Here is a 19466-nt window from a genome sequence, read left to right on the forward strand (position 1 = left end):
GGAAGGAAATGAAATCATGTGGGTTCACATTAATATTACACTTTCTACTAACTTTTTTTTTCTTTCTTCTTTTGTAAATTCTCTATGATTATTATTGAACTCCTGAAATTTGCAGAGAGCAAAAATTATATGGAATGAGCCCCCTTAATAAAGATGTGGATCTCCAAAAACTGAATGATTTGATCTCCGTTGGTAAGTAGGCTTAATTTCTATATTTTAATAAGTAATTTTGGGGTTTCAAACTAAAGCAGATCCTCTATGCTATGAAAGATGTGTAACCTATATTGGGTGATCTTGTTCTTCTCAAATCAGACATTTAGAGTTTATTGGATATGGCAGGTTTGAGAAAGAGCACGTAGCAGAAGCACTTTGGAGCAATGAAAACGACATTCCAAAAGCTATAGAGGACATGACAAATCTAAAACTGATTCTGATAGGTTTGTACTCTACATTCGACGGCCAAAAGCTTTGGAGCGATCGCAGCTCATCGTAGGAATTTCGCGGATGAGAATACAGGGTTCTCTTTCTTAAACTATAAAGTTGAGGGAACTGGAGATGTCTACTTGGGAAGTGCTTGGGGGGATTTCTCAAGCACAATATATTATCAGTGCTGTTTCAACAATATAAATCCCTTAGGATGGAATGATATGAGTACTTCATCAAGACGCGAGTAAGTGTTGATGATCCCCTAATGAGATAATCAATTTTCAAGTTTTGTATAGTAAAAAATTACTAAATCAACTATGTATTTTGATGAAATTAACCATCTTTTACTTATTATTAGGTAATTTTATTTCAAAAAACAGTTACTGATATCACATGTGACTGTAGAATATATATATTATATGATAAAAATAATTTTGTACAAAATTGGATTTATAGCTATTTTGAATATTTTTTTGAAAATAATTCTTCAATATGGAATATAATTTTGTATTTTTCAGGACTACGGTGTTCAAAGAGTACGACTGTAGGGGTGAAGGAGCCCATAAGAGACACCGGGTAGTGTGGTCGAATAAATTGAGATTTAGAGATGCAAGACCTCTTATGAGATTGAGATTTATCGATGCGGATCAATGGCTAAGGCTTTAATTCTCTGCCATTTTCAAAATTACACATTGGTCGTGTATTGAGGCATGTTTTTTCCGATAGTTCTTTTTTTTCTTCCTATACTTTTTTCTTTTTCTTTAATTTTATGGGGAGAATTTTGTTTACTTTTCACACTGACTATGATATTTAATTTTTCTTTAATCAATGGATATGGTAGGGTGTTGTTTTGGTATGATTATGAATAGTTATTTATTTATTTATTTATGTAAATAATTATTCAGTATTTCACTTCAGATTTTACCTCAAAGATCTGGAAAAAATCTATGGCCCACTGCCACATCAGCATAGTGTTGAGAGCTGTGTGGCGAAGTCAGTTTAGGACAACTCTATTATCAAATTATGAAATCAGAAAAATATTTTTTTTACATTATAAATCCAGAAAAATGACGGTCATTGACAGTCGTTTTTTTCTGACATTTATCAGATTAAACGTGACTCCTTTTAAAACGACTGTTTTGGACAATCGTTTATTGCGCATTATAATGTAGTATACATTAGAGAGGGCTTCGTAGGGTCTAGACCCAATAATTCTTATCCATTATGAGGTGAGTTCTTATGTCTTATTGCCAACATCTTCCCCCTATGTAAGGGTGCATTCCATACACGCATCACTTTCACTACTCTTTTAAGCCAAAAAGGATGTCAAGGGAATCCCTCAATTAATGAGATAATCCCATATTTCTTTGTAAAAATCAAGTTCCATCCTTTGGAGTATTCCATGGAAAAAATGGCATATGGAGTTTACATTGCATTGTACCACACACACAAAAGTAGGTTATTATTTCATATTCACGCCCACAAGTAGCTTCATTCCTTGTTTAAGTAAGTGGCTTTATCCTAGGGTTCTCATGTTACTTGTGTCAACCTAGGACATTGGTCTACTTTAAAAATGGCTTAAGCTTAGATTTAAAACTTTATATATCATGAACCCACTTGAATGCATTTTCGCATTATACTAACTCCTTCATGAAAATCCTCAAAAGTGGCAAAATTGAAAGGCTAACCACCCAAGGGTGGGAGAATGGGATGCCTAACACCCTCCCCATTCTCTAATCGAGTCTCCTTACCTAGACCTTTGATTCAATACCTTGGGAGTCACTTTTCTTTAGAAATTGAGTCTCTAAAAAGATCTATTTTCTAGGTGATCATTCACACACTAATCTTAATGAATGGTGGTGACTCCAAAACCCAAATAGTATGAGATTTTCACATAAAATATAACATAGCTACCTGTTTCTTTGCCTTCCTCTTTACTTTTTCTTTTGAACTTTTTTTCGTTTCTTCTCAATTTCATTATGGTCAAAAGACATAGGGGGCTTAATACCTTCTTCCCAAGTTATTTCCATCTTCCCAGCCAACCATGAGCATCTTAGATATAGATTATGATATTATCCGTAAAATTTAAGTGGATAATTGAAATAGGTGTGCTTTTGAAGTTCTATGTGATTGACACATTCAAATAAAATTAACGATTTTTTTTTAAAATGATAGTAAGATTGCTATTCTTTATGGAGTTGTATACTGTGCAACCAAGACACAACATGCTCATTACTAAGAAAAGCGAGGTTATGATACTGAGAATGAATGAAAGCACTAAGAAACAAAAAAAAAAATTAAGAATGACGCATTAGTGAAAATGTAGGACTTTCCTTAAAAGGTTATAAACAAAGTGAAAGTTGGGATTTCCCTACTGGGGCTTCACTTGCTCATTATTAAAAGCCTTTCTATATTAAGTCACAACTCATAATGCTCTGTTATTAATTAATTCAAAATTATCAATAAATATTTTTATAATTCATATTTGTAATTAAGTTACAAATGAACTTTCCACTTATTAGTATTTAATAAATACAATTAATCACAATAACCCATACTGCTACCGAACCTTCATCTCAGAAATGGTTAGACCATTGAGGGAACAATTATCTAGCTTGTCTTTAAGTAAATCAACCTCTACAATACTTCTTCCAATGGAAAATGCTGGTTGTTTCGGAGTAGGCAAAAGCATGGATTCATTAGCAAACATAGAAACAACATCTAACATGGTGGGTCTATCAATTGCACTCTCTTGTACGCATAGAAGACCCACATGAATGAATCTCAACATTTTGTGTTTGGGACATGAATCTAACATTGGATCCATTAGTTCAACACCAGCTCCTTTTCCCCACAACTTCCCTGCCTGATGCAAGTTAAATTTTATTTGCTATATCAATCAAAGTCAAATACAGAAAATCAAGTGTTCATATGAAAAAATAGGATTTATGTTAGTAACTTACATATCCAATGAGTTTGAGATGATGTTCAAAATGAATGAAGCTCGTATTCCTTTTGCCACTCACAATCTCTAGCAATAACACTCCAAAGCTAAACACATCTGACTTCACAGAGAAGATGCCCTCCATAGCATACTCAGGAGACATATAGCCACTAGATCCGACCATTAAACAAAATATCTTAGCATTGGAAAACAACTTATGTATGTTGTTGTTAGTGTGTGAATGAACAGTCACAACTATATATAGATGTATGCTTGTGTGGGTATGTATGCATTAACGAGTATGTGATATATAGACTTTTAAATGTGGTTAATTTGCTTACTATGTCCCAACAATCCTATTTGTATTTGCTTCAGATTCCCTCAACCCAAAAATCCTTGCCATGCCGAAATCTGATATTTTTGGGTTCATTTCATCATCGAGTAAAATATTACTGGCCTTTAAATCTCTATGAATCACCCTCAATCTAGAATACTTGTGAAGATAAAGAATCCCTTGTGCAATCCCTTCAATGATGTTGATGCGTTTCCCCCAATCTAATAGCTCCCTTCCTTTTGGATCTGCCTCAGAAAAAAAATTGTACATTTATATACTGAAATTGTGTTTGATTCGTTCTTTATGGAGAGAGAAAACTAAACAAATAGATCAAACGATGTGCCATTGTGTGCTACAATTGCTTTCTATATTGACAAGTGCATTAAGAATTTTAGGTATTTAAGAAATCTCAGTCAGCCAAAATCATTGAATTTCTTGTGATGCACTTAATGTCATCACCAACAACAACTACATGCCTTTTCTAACTTTATGGGGTCGGCAACATTAACCATGTTTCACCATTTAAATATCAGTACGTAGTCGAGGCACGCATTTAATGTACTTGGCAATATAAAAAATAATTGAGTTTCACAAATAAATAAGTAAAGAAAGTCAAATAATGAATATAGTTGATAGAATTGCAAACCAAAGAGGAAGGAATCCAAGCTTTTATTCGGCATATACTCATATATTAACATCTTTTCTTCTCCTTCAATGCAATAACCCAAAAGCCTTACAAGATTTGTGTGTTGGAGTTTGGCAATTAGCACAATCTCATTTTTGAACTCCTTTAACCCTTGTCCTGAAGTTGTAGAAAGTCTCTTAACTGCTATGTCTTGTCCTTCGAGTAATTTCCCCTGAAATAATAATATATGTGTAATTTCTCATGTTAAGAAGACTTGGAAGATATAAAAACGAAAAGTTCAATAAGTGGGTAGGTAAATCACAATCCTATTAATTGTGTTTGATTCAAGAAAGTGCATATATCAACAATGGATTACAAGTTAAACAGCAATGGACTCTCCATTTCACAGTAAACTCAAAGGTCACATTTAATATGGTTTGGAGCTTGATCCCAATGATAAGTGGTCAAGTTCTTCATGCAGTAATCATCGTGGTAGATTGATAATTAGTTGGTTACCTTCAAGCCAGACTTTATTAATGCTACTAAGTCGATATCAGTAGTTCAACATTGAAATCTCTGAGACACCACGTTGCACAGGCCCAACTTTCCAATCAGCAATGATTAGTGCTTTTTAGCTGTTGAGTTTGAGCATTTTAATATATTGGGTAAATTTTTGGCCATTGGATTTAAGAATTTCTTCATGGATCAAGGTGATTTTGGTCTGTATGTCTATCGTGAGTATACTTCTCTATGTTTTTTATTTTTAATTTTGTGATTTTTGTTCATGGTGAAGAAGTTGGTTGCATCTCTTTTATTTTCCATTTTCTAGCATTATCAGGCAATTTACACACACACACACACACACCACTAGAAGGTCGGCACAATGGGTATTGCATATATGCCCCATTTGCTAGTATCAGGCAATTTACGCACTCACCCCACTAGAAGGTTGGCATAATGGGTATTGCATATGCAATATGCCCCATATTAGCAGTCAATCAAGTAGACCAACCAACTTCTTTAAAAGAAAAAAAGTTACCTTGTAAACTGGTCCAAATCCACCCTCTCCGAGCTTATTTGTAGATGAGAAGTTATTTGTGGCTGACACTATGATATCGAAAGTGAATAATATCAACTCATGGCCCTTTCTATTGTGTCCTTCAATCATATTTGGATCTCCAAATTTTTGAGAGGATAGACTTCCTGATTCGAGTAGTATCTGTCCTTGGTTTGTCTCTGTTTCTCCTGATTGGGTACATTAATAAGGGAAAAATGATTTTAATTAGTCAAAATATGGTTCTAACTATAGTCATTTACTCATCTATTGATTACGTGAGAGTACCTTTTAGTTTGAGCTTTTTCCATCTCGAGTAGCATACGTAGGCCAAAAGGACCATTACCAAAGGAATTGTAATTGCCATTGCAACAATTAGCCATATCCACCACTTCTTTCCTACATTGAAGATTGAACAATATTCTTATTTAACATCAAAAAATTTTAGATTCTTTCTTGTACAACATCATCATCATCTACACCTTACTATAATTGGTTGGCTTGGCAACATCCATTGTCTTTAATTAAGCGCTAGCTTTCTCCTTCATTCTTTTCTGACTATCTCGATCACAATCCATTTACATCTTCCTCTTACCCCTTCGTTAATTGGGCCTCATGCCTCAAATTATTATTTGGTTTGTAGGGCTCGTATGAATAACATGGTGGATGTTATAACCACTTAGTACGTCATGCTCATGATGGCACCAAAAATGAGCTAATTCTGGAGTTACCAACGATATAGGAAAAAAATTACCTATATTTGATAATGGTTTGAATTGTCCAAAAATTTCAGATTCAAACCAGTTTTTCATGAGGTTAAAAAATGTAGAAGGGTCTCCCAAATACGCACAAATTCATGATAAAATTGAATCGGTTGATACTGATAAAAAAACATTATAGGTTGATGATGATGATGTTTTCTTTATATTGAGCTCTCGTTTGAGTTATCTTCAACTCTCACTTAATAATAAGATCTAACTCTCACCTCATAGGAGTTGTAACTCCTTGAAAATGAGAGTTGTACCCCAAGATATAACAACTCTTCTATGAGTTGCAAACTTTCATCCCAACTATATATATCTGCTTCCAAACAGGTCACAGTTTAATTATAAGATAGCGTACCTTGTTGTCGCGAAAGAAGAACATAAATATCGGATCCATCGTTCTTCCCATCGAACTTTGATGCCAAATCCCAAAAGGTGCATCCAGTCCCATTATCATGGTCAGTTGTATAAGCAACACAAGAGCAGTCACTCCTGCACTTGGCATCACAATCACTGAGACAAAGACTTGGATCATCGTCCCCAGTACCCATACCTAACATTTGACCTCTTCTTGGCATGAAGTACTCTTCACCACTCCTGCATGTTGACGCTTTGTGACCCACACACCCAATGGTGTGAATTCCTTTAGTTTCACTTTCACATTCAATTAATGGAGCATTGACAGTTGCACCCACGAGCTGATCGAGCTGTTGTATTTGGCCTTTTGAATTCAACACCCATATTAAAATGGAAGAATTACTAAGCGTACCAGAATAAGTGAAGTACTTCTCATCCTTATTCGACACAAATTTGAAATCGAATTGATGATCAACATGAGATTCTGGGGATACCAATAGGGGATTGGTTGGTAAGGCATTAAAGTTATAACCATCCCAGATACCACTCATCCAGTAAACCTCCCCTCGACGCAAGATGACCAACTGACTTGTACCGTTATGGTCCATGTCGAGATTGAAAGCCCCCGAAGCGGGAACTTGGTCGCTCAACCACGAAGTAAGTGACCGTCTGATCTGCCCGGTCTTAAAATTCACGCCAAGCTTCATCCCGGGCAGAAGTGTGTCGGTAGGATAATCAAAGCTCTGCCACAATACCCGCACCCCTCCTCCTGTTGTTCCATTGGAATAATTTGGTGCTGTTAAAACAAAATTTCCGGAGTCTAGTAAAGTAGCGGAGGTTGCATTGCTCATTGAGGTTGTTGCACCCTCGGAATTTAACACGATGGAGCTATTGCCACCGCCATACATAATTTTCAATTTTCCAGTGGTGTCGATGGTTAGAAAACTTGTGGAATCGGGGAATGGTGTGTCGCGATTGGCGACCCATACGGCCTTGGTGTAAAATGGTTGGTCTTTGAGCCATATACCTAAGTAATGGGTCTTGGAAGCCCCGAGAGTAAAGAAGCCTAGTTCGAAGGTCCCTCTCGCAGAAACTAATGTCTCCCAATCCCTTAGTTGTTGACCTTGTGTGATGGAGTCTACTGCTGCTGCCTGAGTTGGTGATGGTGCCATATAAAAGAAATTGAAATTGAAAATGATTAAAAGGACAAGTGTTGTACAATTGTTGATCTGGATTATCATCTTCATGATCGCTATGAACAAAAACGCGTGCAGTTGTGAGAGATGATCCAAATTAAGAGAAAAAAAGGGTATACTTTCGATTTCTTCTATTAGTGTTAAATAGTGTGTCAAGAAATTAAATGAGATCTTCAAGCAAAGTAGTTGACTAAGGTAAGTTGCATATATAATTATAACGTTGAGCATCACTTTTCTTTCTTAGGCTGGCTGGCATTCCTGTTTAGGAATATCTTTCCATTTACAGCAGTACCTACCGCCAGTACGTTTGACGCTCTCCCACGAAGGCTATATTTTATTTTGTCATGAGCCGCGCTACGCTGACTTCCTCCAACACTGCCTTTAACACTGTGTTTACAGAGAATCACCAATTTTCCTTTTGAGTATATATACATCATTCGTATATATCTCAAAGAAAAGCATTCATGGTTCTCTGCACGCCACCACGCCAACAATGCAATGATGTAGGAAGTCAGGTTAGCATTTTTCCTTGACAATTTGGATAAAATGTAAACTGTACATGTAAAGGGAAAAAAAAAAACATTAAATATATGTGGCTCACATGCGGTGAAAAATTAAAATAGAGTCGTTCTAAGCTGACTATATTGGACACTGTTCTGAGTTGGCAGTGTGATGAAATAATTGATTTTTTTCCTTGAGATACAATGCAAAAAAATCAATGGTTTTCGGCACATTAGCACATCAGCGCAATGTCCAACGAAATCAGTTCAGCCTTTCCCATTAAAAAATCCCACCATCCCAAAGGACGTTTTGGCTCATAGTTTTAAAAATCGAAATTGGCTCGAAAGCCTATCAAGTCAAATGTTGACATTTGAACGAGTAAAATAAAAATATATATCGTGCTACACTAATTTGATTGGACATTGCGTTGAACACTGTGCTGAAGTGACAGTGGACAAATAATCCTAGATGTCTTTTCTTGAGATACCAGTAATAAAAAGATGTGACAGTGGACAAATAACCCTAGATTTCTTTTCTTGAGATACAAGTAAAAAAAAATAAGAATTCTCTACACTGCCACATCAGCACATTGTTGAATGCAGTATCTAATGAAAGCAGTCCAGTATTTTCTGAAATTTATAGATATTTCAAAGTTTTAGTACTTTGAAGTAAATATGAAAGTGTCACAATGTCCTCTACGTGGCATGTTTTGATTGAAGAATAAACGCATTGAATTATATGCATGGCTTGGTTAACAGTGCGAGGTATTTTAAATTTCAACTAAAACATGCCACATATACACCATTTCTATTTTATAAGAATGAGACACTATATTAGATCCTAAGTCAATATGAAAACATCATTTGGACCCTAGGCTCTCCATCAAATAGATGGTTGCGATGCTACCATTAATTCTCAAGAAAAAATAGTATTAATCTGTAGAAGTTTGGAATTTTATATTTTAACTCTCATCTCAACTGCCAGTTTGATGGAGAGGAGATACTCAAGTCATGGACCCATGGTTGAGATTAAAAATATTCAAATAAATAAAGTTTTGATCTGGCTCAGGTAATTTGAAGCTAATTCCAGTGAGTTTTGAATACGAATCAGTTCAAAATCGAATAAAATTAAGTCGATTCGGCTAAATTTCAAATTATGGTTTGTCTCACATGTTAGAGCCTAGCTGTTTTACTTGCTTTGATAGATCATAAATCTGCACCCCCCTTTGATAAATGATAGACAAAGTATTCATGGGTCAGCGGTTTGAATGGATCTGAATTAAAAATCTTTAATTTATAATTTTTATTTTATTTTTTTATAAAGTCAACGATTCCTCCACCTCACATGTGATCCATAGAATTTTGCTTGGACTAATCCCACCCTTTGACCAATAAAAATTTATCAAATTTAAAATTGAAACCCTCCTCCCACACATGTAAGCCACAATCCAAGAAAATTATGAAAATGAAATATTTTAGATTTTAATTTTTAAGTTTTTGTTACGTGAAAAAATGGTAAATTTGATGTTAAGGTCCGTCGAATTTACTTAGATTTAATCAAATTTATCAAACCTTGACATTGAATTTACCCCCTTTTCACGTAGTGATGACAGGTATTGAGGTGTGGGAGGAGCATTTCAATCCTCCACCTTAGGTCAATAGGAGTAGGACTCTTTTTTGCTTCATAATAAGTCAGTTTTGATTAGATTTGGATGACAAGGAAAGTTCACCTTTTCAATGCAAAACTCTCACATGACAAAGACGAATTAGGGTTTGGTAATAAAATAATAAAGCACTCCTCAAATGCAAATCTCTTCCACAAGAAGCCCAATTAAAATAAATGTCTAAGGTGAGGTATTATCCAAGACCCATTTCTGAATGCTATATGTCATAGTTTTAAAACTCTTCAACTTGAAACTCTATCTAATTTACCCAATTTAGATTTCGAGGTAATTCAGTGCCAAAACTCAACGGAACCAACTTGACAATTTATCGGTCTTTATTCTTGGAAGGGAAATAAATAAGAAATACAAGATTTACATTGTTTGACAAGATTGGCCATGAACGATGATGAGATCCTTTTAATACTTCCATGAAAAACTGTGGTTGAAATTAATCTCTAATATTCCTCTTACAAAACTGAAAATATCCATCCCATATAAGAAGTAGGAACCCAAATCCAATTATACAGGAGTGGTTTTTTTTTTCTTTCTCACAGACTCCTCAGTGCTTGCCACGTCAAGCACACAAGGGTTACTTTTGTAAATTAAGGATGCATTCAATACACATCGGCACATGTCATTGGTTGGTACCAAATTTCTGTGAGCAAAAGAATTTTTAATTAGAGTGAAAAAATTGCAATCTCTATTCCTCATCCCTCATATAATAGGAGAATCCAACACCCAGTTGGTAAGTTTAAAAAAAAAAAAAAACTCCAATAAAATGAGGGTTAAGACTTTATGAGTTTTTTGGGAAAAGAAAATCAAGACCTTGAGGAAAAAATCAAGGGTTTTTTAAATAAATAAGAATCTTTACCCAAAAGGTGAAAGACAATAATTTTGGAGGAAAAAATTGAAGGCTTTTTTTTTTTTAATAACAGATTTAAGACATTATTTATTTTTTTGATCATTTATATCCTATTAATTTTTTGTACCCAATCAATTCAAAAACTTAGGACTATCTCAAATCTTTATCCAAACACATGATGAAATTATTTTGATCATATCTTATCTAACATGCCTTGAACAGATTAGATAGAACCAATGCACCATCATCATTTAGCATAGTATTCTCTTGCCTAAAAGACCTAAAAATAGTTTTGAAAAATCCAGTTTTGTATGTGTTTTAGTTTCAAGACATTGTGTGCAGAATACAATTCTGATTTCTGACAGCACATCAAATTCTATTGGACACACCATACAATTATTGGATCTATGGGACTCAACTTGGTCCTGAACTGATTTTTGATATGTTCTAAATCCACTTGGAACATGTTTTAAACTTTTCCATAAAAATATAATCAACCTAATCTATGATAATATGTCCATACTCCAGTCAAATAACATTGAAAATGCTTAATGAAGAATATATGGATCAACAATTTGTTGGGTGTGACTAATGCCTAACACATTCCCAACCCTACTGCACCTCCATCTCGGAAATGGTCAAACCATTTGGGGAACACTTTTCTGACTTGCCTTTGTGTGAATGGGCCTCTTCTACACTTCTTCCAATAAAAAAAAGCTGGTTGCTTCGGAGTTAGCAAAGCCATAGTATCATTAGCAAACATAGAAACAACATCAACCATGATGGGTCTATCTCTGGCACTATCTTGTAAGCATAGGAGTCCCACATGAATGCATCTCAACATCTTTTCTTCGGGACACGATGCATTCAACATTGGATCTATTAGCTCAACAGCTACACCTTTTTGCCATAATTCCCATGTCTGAAGCAAGTTAAGATTCACTCCTTATATTAATCAAACTCAAATCTTAAAAATCAAATATTCTAATAAAATAAATTAAGGTTTCAAATTAACTACTTACATATCCTATGAGATTGAGATGATGGTGATTAAAATTATGGAAGCTAGCATAGTGTTCCTCTTGCCACTCAAAATCTCAAGCAATAACACTCCAAAGTTGAACACATTTGACTTCATAGAGAAAATTCCCTCCATTGTATACTCAAGAGACATATAACCACTAAATTCAACCATTTAAAAAGAAATTGTATTAGAAAGTAGTGTAAACATGCATGTGCAAAAACATAAACAAATATAAAATATGATGGTTTTCTTACTATGTCCCAATTGTATTTGCTTCAAATTCTTTCAACCCACAATTTCTTGCCATGCTGAAATCTGATATTTTTGGATTCGTTTCATCGTCTAGTAAAATGTAATTGGCTTTCAAATCTATATGAATCATTCTCAATCTTGAATACTAATGAAGATAAAGAAGTCCTTGCGCAATCCCTTCGATGATGTTGATGTGTTTCCTCCAATCTGGTAGCTTCCTTCCCATGGGATCTGCCACAAAGCAAATTAAAATGTGGACATATAGACACTAAGTTGTGCTTTGTATACACTTTATGCATGTCAAAGAGAAATAAAACTAAATAAATAGAACAAAAATATGTTATGAGTTGAGTTGCAATACAGAGTGGTGTCCCATTCCTTTACCAATATAAGGTGTCTACATGGCACATTTTAGTTGGAGATTAAACACATAGGGCAACATGCTTTATAGAGAATGGCTTGCTTAGGAGCCCAATGTGTTTTAAACTCTCAACAAAACATGCATGCCACGTAAATACTTTTTCTATTCTATAGAATCGGGATACCTCTCGGGATCCGGATTCCTATGCTATTTCCATGTTTGTCTTTTATAACTGTATTTTCATGCATTGCATTTATATTATCATGTGCACCTTATCCCAATTATTGGGTCCGAAACATTCATCCTATTTTACTCTTTAACTCTATCATGAACCATACCATCATCCAAGACATTGATTAAAGTACTTGAAGATATAAAATAAAAAAAAATATAAAAGAAAATCATGTTCTATAGATAAGTTAGGACATACATAAAATCAAATAAATATGTATAGTTGAAATTAAGAATCACAAATCAAATTGGAAGAAGTCCAAGCTTTTATTGGGCCTGTACTCATAGATTAGCTGCTTTTCTTCTCCTTGAATGCAACAACCCAAAAGCTTTTCAAGATCCGTGTGTTGTAGATTGGCAATTAGTTCAATCTCATTTTTGAACTCCTTTAACTCTTTTCTTGAAAGTCTCTTCATTGATGTTTTGTAAATCTTGAAATTTGCTCTAAAATAATAATCTTTATTTAATTTCTCAGTTCAAGGAAACAATTAGGTACAAAAAAAGAAAATTTTCACAAAAGAATAGATCATAATCATATTAACCATGTTTGATTCAATAACATGTGAATATCTGCAATTGATTACAAGATAGCTAAAAAAATAATAATAGATTGTCTAGCTATTTCATTGTTAACTTGAGTGTATATTTTGTGAGTTTTAGAGTTGCAAAAGGGGTGGTTTCTATGTGGAGTCTAGATTATATTAGGGCTTCAACCTAGGAGGGTAAAACTGGGGGTGCAACTTGATTCGGGTTAAAACAAAATTAGAACCGAACCGATCAAGATCGGTTCCAGCATATGAGAACCAGAACTGAACCAACCCAAACCGATCTTATTACGGTTTGGTTCGGTTCGGTTCCATGGGTTGCGAAGAGTTCCTTCATTTCTGCCAAGAGATTTAGGGTTTGATCGTAACTCGCAGCCGCAACCACAGGTCACAGCCGAAGAGAGAGAGAGATAGAGATTTCTTGGGTCCTTAAAAGAATAAACTAGAGAAAACAAGAAGAACCCAGATTCTACTTCAGACAATCATTCGATAGCTTCTAGGCTTCAAAGACCTTACTTGAACAGGATATGTTCTATAGGCTCGTACCTCTGTATCCTGGAGTTCTAAGGAGACAGGAATCTAAGTCTGGTGGATGAGTCATGATTGTGCGATCAAAGCGTGATTAACGGCTAACTGGTCCACTGATTCAAATCTTGGACCATGTCTGTAGAGGATCGTTATCAACTCGCAGAGAGAGAGAGAGAGATAGAGAGATCATCGGTGGCAGCTGCTGGTAATCGATTGGCAGCAGGTGCAGAAACGAGAGAGGTGACAGGAGAGAGAGAGAAAGAGGCGACAGACGAGAGAGAGAGAGAGAAAGAGAGAGAGAGGCGACAGGCGCGAGAGAGAGAGAGAGATGAGAGAGGTTTTGTAAAAATGAAATATAAATATAAATATAAATTTTATTTTAAATAAATATTATTTCGGTTTTCGGTTTGGTTCGATTTTTTATATTACTTGAACCGAGAATCGAACCGAATTTATCGATTTTTTATTTTTTAAATCCGAAATCAAATCGATATCAATTTAAACCGAAGCAAACCAATCCAAATTTCACCGTTTGGTTCGGTTCTCGGTTTGAACCGAATTAAGTTGCACCCCTAGGTAAAACTAGGGTCAACCCAAGTAGTAGAATCCTCAACTTGAGCCCCACTCAACCTGAGTTTGAACTTCTAAAATCGGGTTGAGTTCTGGTCAGCCCGAGTTAGGTAATTTCGAGCGGGTTGTGCTTGTTGAATAACCTTCATTTCATTTCCATTATCAAATAAAATATTATTTTTAAAATGAAATACAACATAAAAAAATAAAATCATTAGTAAATAAAATTACATGCAACCTTCAATTAATTAATCATTGAGAGAATATTTAGACAAACCATTCAAAACCTAATCCCACAATAATATCAAATTCTCAACAAGACATAATATATAACAAGATGGAACAAAAAGTTAAATAAAAAAATCTATAACTAATATACAAATATTTATACATTAGTATATAGAATCGGATTCAAGTTGACTTGGGTTGATCGAACCATCAACCCAAATTGAGGTCGGATTGAGATTATTCAAATCCAAGCTCAACTCATCTTCTACATAACTCTGCCTAGGCTCACCCATCAATTGGGTTGAGCCCGGGTCGAATTCTGGCCAGCCTCGAGTCGAGTTCGGGCCAGCCCACCCAAGTTTTAGTCTTTGATCATATGCACCTAGGGTGGAGTATTGAGATCCTCTTCCCACACCTCAACACATGCCACATAAGCCACAATCCAAGGAAATTTTGAATAGGAGAAATTTTAGGCATTAATTCCTTGGATTGGGGCTTACGTGGCATGTTTTAGGGGTGTGGGAAGAGGCTTTCAATCCTCCACCCTAGGTGCATAAGATCCGGTCTCTTCTTTGTGACGGTGATCTCTATAATGATGATCCAAGACCTCTAAGTTATTTATATCATAGTAAATTGATTGGTTTGTCACATTAGAATATTTGATGTGAATTTGGTATTCCGAATTAATATCAACATCTCGATCGAGATGCCACAAAGGGCATTTGTTCACATTACGTCATAATAGACTTCAAATTCCAAAATGGAAAAAAATTATGAGCATATTGGTTGATTATTATGTGTTCATATGCTTCTTAGCTTAAACTAATTTTGTGGCTAACACTAGTGAAGTCTAACCATATTGTGAACAGTTTGAATGCCCACCAAAATCAATGTTCAATAAGTAAACTTGAACAAAATTCGTGTTTGATTGGCAAGAGATCCCATATCTCTTTATTCTTTCTTCTTTTTAAAACTTTGGTTTAGCCTTGGACAAATTTCATTTGCCATATCTGATCTTTGTTGGGTATTAAGAATTTTTGCTAGTTGGTTTCAACCCCTCTTTCTATCCTTCACCAATCTTCAAGAATTCGCTCAAGAATCGGGACCATCACTATTTGACCTTTTGCTAATAACATGATTTGGGTATTTTGAATAGCTATATTTGGCCAGTACCATGATTTGTTTAGTAGACTCCTTCCTATATATTGGGAGGGTGTGGGAAGGAATGTGAGATAATTTTGTAGGATTTTACTTTTTTTGTTACTTCTCAACATCTTTCATGGTTGTGTTGTACTTTAAAACTTTAGGAATGTGACTGAATAAGTAATAAAATATTTTGAATTTTGTTATTGGATAATGCTTTTATATTGCATACATCATCCTTCATCACTATACTTGGAAAATAACCTAACAATGGCTCGTCTATTCCTAATTGTATTAAGATATTAATATAAATAACTAATTTGGAGAATGAGAGTCATCTTTATAATCTTGTGTTCAACACGTTTGTCAAATCTAGAGAGCATCGTGAAACATGGAAGGTGTTGGACGATGAAGATGAGTAGTTATCTTAATTAGAGAGTTTTGTTTAAGTGAATTATGTTATTTTTATAAATGAACTTTGTATGAACATTATTATATGTGATACGATGCTTTTTATGAAATATAAGTTATGTATTAGACATTTGTGAGGATGTTTTTTACTTATATAAAATTTTGTTGGTGGATGAATGTATTTTTATTATAAAATTTTGTTGGTAGTTGTGTTCTTATTATGTTTTGTATTCTTATTTGGAACCATTTATGCATCCAATGCTTATGATACCATAAGGAAAGAAAATATTATTAGTAATAATTATATTATTATTGGAAAGTCTCAAATGATTATCTATCACACATAAACCTGTGAATGTATCCTCACTATCAGGTGTAGAATTTATGAATAAACTTTTAGATGGACCTTTTTCAAATTGTTATAGTTGAGTATGGAGAAAAGTGCATTCATAAGCCTTTGTTATCTATTTCAAGATCGATGATGGTTTCAAGATAATCGACATATTAGAGAATCAGAGATGATTCCAGTGTTTCTTATTATAATAAGTCATAATTATAGGTATCGATTGGTTAAAAATTGATTCCAACATTCATTGTAAATCATCCATAAATACTTTTATAAAGTGTTAATTGTAATATTACACTTTTCAAAGAAAATGATTACCATTCCATCTCTTGACGGATCTATGGAGGAAATTAGAAGTCACTAACATCTCAGAAAAATATTCAAGGTACATTTTATAATAGGAGTTACATAATAATTATATACATATCATTAAATAACTAACATTGGCATAATTAAATTGTAAATGAGCAATTGGTGCCTTAAATGGATTACTCATCCACGCGTGTATTCCAACAGACAAATAAATACCTTATAGAAGAAAAGGGAAATCCGATTGTTATCCAAATGTTATAGCCATTTGTAATGTCCAAGCTGGATGGGGAGAAGTGGCACATGATTCACAGTTCCTAATGGAGACCATTTCTGACCCTACAAATAGATTTTCAATATCTCTACTTGGTAAAAATAATCTTTATTTATTTTATATTAGGGATTAGTCAATACATTTTATAAGCTTAATGTGATGTTATTTTTATTTTGATGTAGATAAATATTATCTTGTTGATGATGTCTATAAGCACTTATGTGGGTTCATGGCACCATATCGTAACATTCAATATTGGTTGCCTAATTTTCATTGTAGTAAAGCTAGGGTAAAAAAAAGATATTCAATCATTTGCATGCCAAGTTGAAGAATGTAATAGAAAGGTCTTCGGAATTCTGAAAGCACACTTCTCAATTTTAAAAGGAATGACGTCATTTACTTTTCTAACACAAAAGAATATAGTGATTGCATTAAGACAATCCACAATTTCTTTCATAAGATTTCGATGACGGGTGAGTTATTCGGACAATTTGAAAATGAAGAAGTTCCTCTAAATATGACTAACGATACAGATGACCTTCATGAGATTACTAAGTTATATGGGCAAAATGAACGGGCATTCATGATTGATTTACACGACCAAATTGCGAATCAACTTACTAATGCAAATCCTTAAATTTATGTAAGTTATGTTATTTGAATTTATGTTTAGATATTTTGTATAATGTGAATACATCTTTATTTTCTTATTTGTTTGTTATTACAATACATGAATGTGAGTCCTTGTAAACATTTGAATTTATGTCGATGTATGTTTATTTTCATGTTTATTTTTATACTTATTACTTGTTTTATTTGTAATATTATATTGTCTATCTAGATGGATGTAAAAATCTCATGTGCATGTGGTGAAGGCCCTTGTTAAGTTTGTATATCAGGAATTTCAAGAAATCCAGATCGTTTGTATGTAAAATGTCCAAATGCGGTAACTTTATAACTTTTTTTGAGGATATTTCATTTGAAATCACATGTCGATATCTAAAATGTAATATTTAGTTGTTTGTCTATTTTAGATTAAAAAAAATAAGGAATGTAAATTTTAGATTTGATTTGATGAATTGAGATGGTGTAAATATGGATGTGGATCATACAAGCTATTAATAAATACATCCAACAAAAATAGTAATAAAGGACGTAGATTTTATTATTGTCTTAAATCAATGGTAAGATATTAATTAAAGGTGATATAACACAATAATGATATAATTTAATATCATATTATGAATTAATATATTTAATTTTTATGTTATTTTTTATTATAGCTAGTACAAAATAATTGTGGCTTATGTATGTGGTATGAGGAGTTGAATGTTATTTCATCAACAAATGTGAAAGAAAATGAAGAAAAAAACTAAGTGCAAAAATAGAGAGATTGAAAAAATTTGGACCAACATTGTACACATGAAAAAATTTGAAAAAAATTAGAACTAAAAAAAGATGAATAAAATTTTATGTAATTCAAAATTTGGGTACAATGAATTGTGTTTATAATTTAAAATACCAAACAAAATTATCTTTTACATGTATGCTTTTTTTATTATGTGTGATGTAAAATAGTAGTTAAAATAATCAAATAAACAGTATTATATGATTACAACGATTGAAAAGGATAATATAGTCAATTTATCAGCTTTGAGCACTAAATAACAAACAATATTATGTGATTACAAGGCTTAATTTTAATCATTTCAACACAATTTAGGCCGGTAAACAGACAACAATCTCAACACTTAAATTTAGTACTTATACAATTTCAACAATTACAATCTTTCAGCACTATATGTGGTGAACCTAAGCATACGTACTTACTAAATTAAGTGTAGAGTTTAGCGATTCCAAGTATGCGTAATTTATATGCCGAGTATGCCAAGTAAGAAGAGATGGAATTATGAGGGCTGAAAAATAATTATAAGGAATTGAAAGAGGACCTCTTACAAACTTTCGACTTTTTGCATATTCGATGCTCATCATTAGGAATCCATAGTAACAAGGTGACGAATTGTCGAATAAGGCAGATGTAAAAAATGAGGTGTCTACACAAAACGTAGTCTTATAATCATCTTGATGGCAAGAGGGAAAAGGAAAAGATGAACTTTCTTGTGTGGATTACACTCAATAACTTGGCTCGAAAGTCAATACGCAATAAAGGCTTCAAAGAAGAACTACGACTCATAAGCAATAGTGTGTACGAAATCCAATGAAACCATCTACCCCCAGAAATGCCTCACCTATTTGACGAAATTGTCACATTTTGACTTCACCATTTTTGAGTGAGGATCTACTAAATGATTCACTTTGGAAGTAGATAGTGCCTCAAGAAATGCGTCTTCAATCAATTGCTTTTGAGGGTTTAAGCACAAGTCGAACTTGCCTAACTCTCCCATGACTAGAAGGCCCAATAATACAAAAATGTTTTCAAGGATAACAATCAGCTCTCCTAGGCGAAGAGGACTGCATGAGTGTGGATGCACAATCTACTCATCAAATTGATCATACT

General features: G+C 33.8%; 1 protein-coding gene, 2 long non-coding RNA genes and 1 other non-coding gene across 5 annotated transcripts; 2 read left to right on the forward strand and 2 right to left on the reverse strand.

Annotated features, from left to right (window-relative positions):
* The first annotated feature begins 340 nt into the window (after positions 1-340).
* LOC147381646 (uncharacterized) lies at positions 341-1285 on the forward strand. The gene is made up of 2 exons (XR_015174447.1): positions 341-670; positions 945-1285. It is a non-coding gene; the product is annotated as an uncharacterized LOC147381646 (long non-coding RNA).
* A 1597-nt stretch (positions 1286-2882) lies between these two features.
* Positions 2883-7866, reverse strand: LOC147381647 (G-type lectin S-receptor-like serine/threonine-protein kinase CES101). Of its 2 annotated transcripts, none has more exons than XM_086430128.1 (7): positions 6506-7866; positions 5672-5782; positions 5369-5565; positions 4351-4561; positions 3712-3949; positions 3390-3540; positions 2883-3292 (listed from the first exon to the last, which is right to left on the reverse strand). In XM_086430128.1, exons 1-7 carry the CDS (start codon positions 7749-7751, stop codon positions 2987-2989), a joined length of 2460 nt encoding a protein of 819 aa, XP_086286254.1. In that variant the 5' UTR covers positions 7752-7866; the 3' UTR covers positions 2883-2986. The 2 variants fall into 2 exon arrangements, with proteins under 2 accessions (XP_086286254.1, XP_086286253.1); XM_086430127.1 differs by having other exon boundaries at positions 5369-5574; positions 6506-7865.
* A 3313-nt stretch (positions 7867-11179) lies between these two features.
* LOC147381648 (uncharacterized) lies at positions 11180-13847 on the reverse strand. The gene is made up of 4 exons (XR_015174443.1): positions 13686-13847; positions 12005-12233; positions 11749-11907; positions 11180-11648 (listed from the first exon to the last, which is right to left on the reverse strand). It is a non-coding gene; the product is annotated as an uncharacterized LOC147381648 (long non-coding RNA).
* On the forward strand, positions 13646-13869 carry LOC147381649 (small nucleolar RNA U3). The gene has a single exon (XR_015174448.1). It is a non-coding gene; the product is annotated as a small nucleolar RNA U3 (small nucleolar RNA).
* Positions 13870-19466: the final 5597 nt, after the last annotated feature.

This window comes from Akebia trifoliata, unplaced genomic scaffold (genome assembly GCF_017979445.1).
Source record: "Akebia trifoliata isolate Shusen 1 unplaced genomic scaffold, ASM1797944v1 Contig00312, whole genome shotgun sequence".
Lineage (NCBI taxonomy): Eukaryota > Viridiplantae > Streptophyta > Magnoliopsida > Ranunculales > Lardizabalaceae > Akebia > Akebia trifoliata.

Bases quoted from the DNA above. Each gene is read 5' to 3' on its own strand.
- LOC147381647 (XM_086430127.1), bottom strand. From the start codon at position 7,751: ATGAAGATGATAATCCAGATCAACAATTGTACAACACTTGTCCTTTTA. The intron at 5,575-5,671 runs GTACTCTCACGT...GTACCCAATCAG, and splicing joins GAAAAAGCTCAAACTAAAAG to GAGAAACAGAGACAAACCAA. The intron at 3,293-3,389 runs GTAAGTTACTAA...AACTTGCATCAG, and splicing joins ATCTCAAACTCATTGGATAT to GCAGGGAAGTTGTGGGGAAA.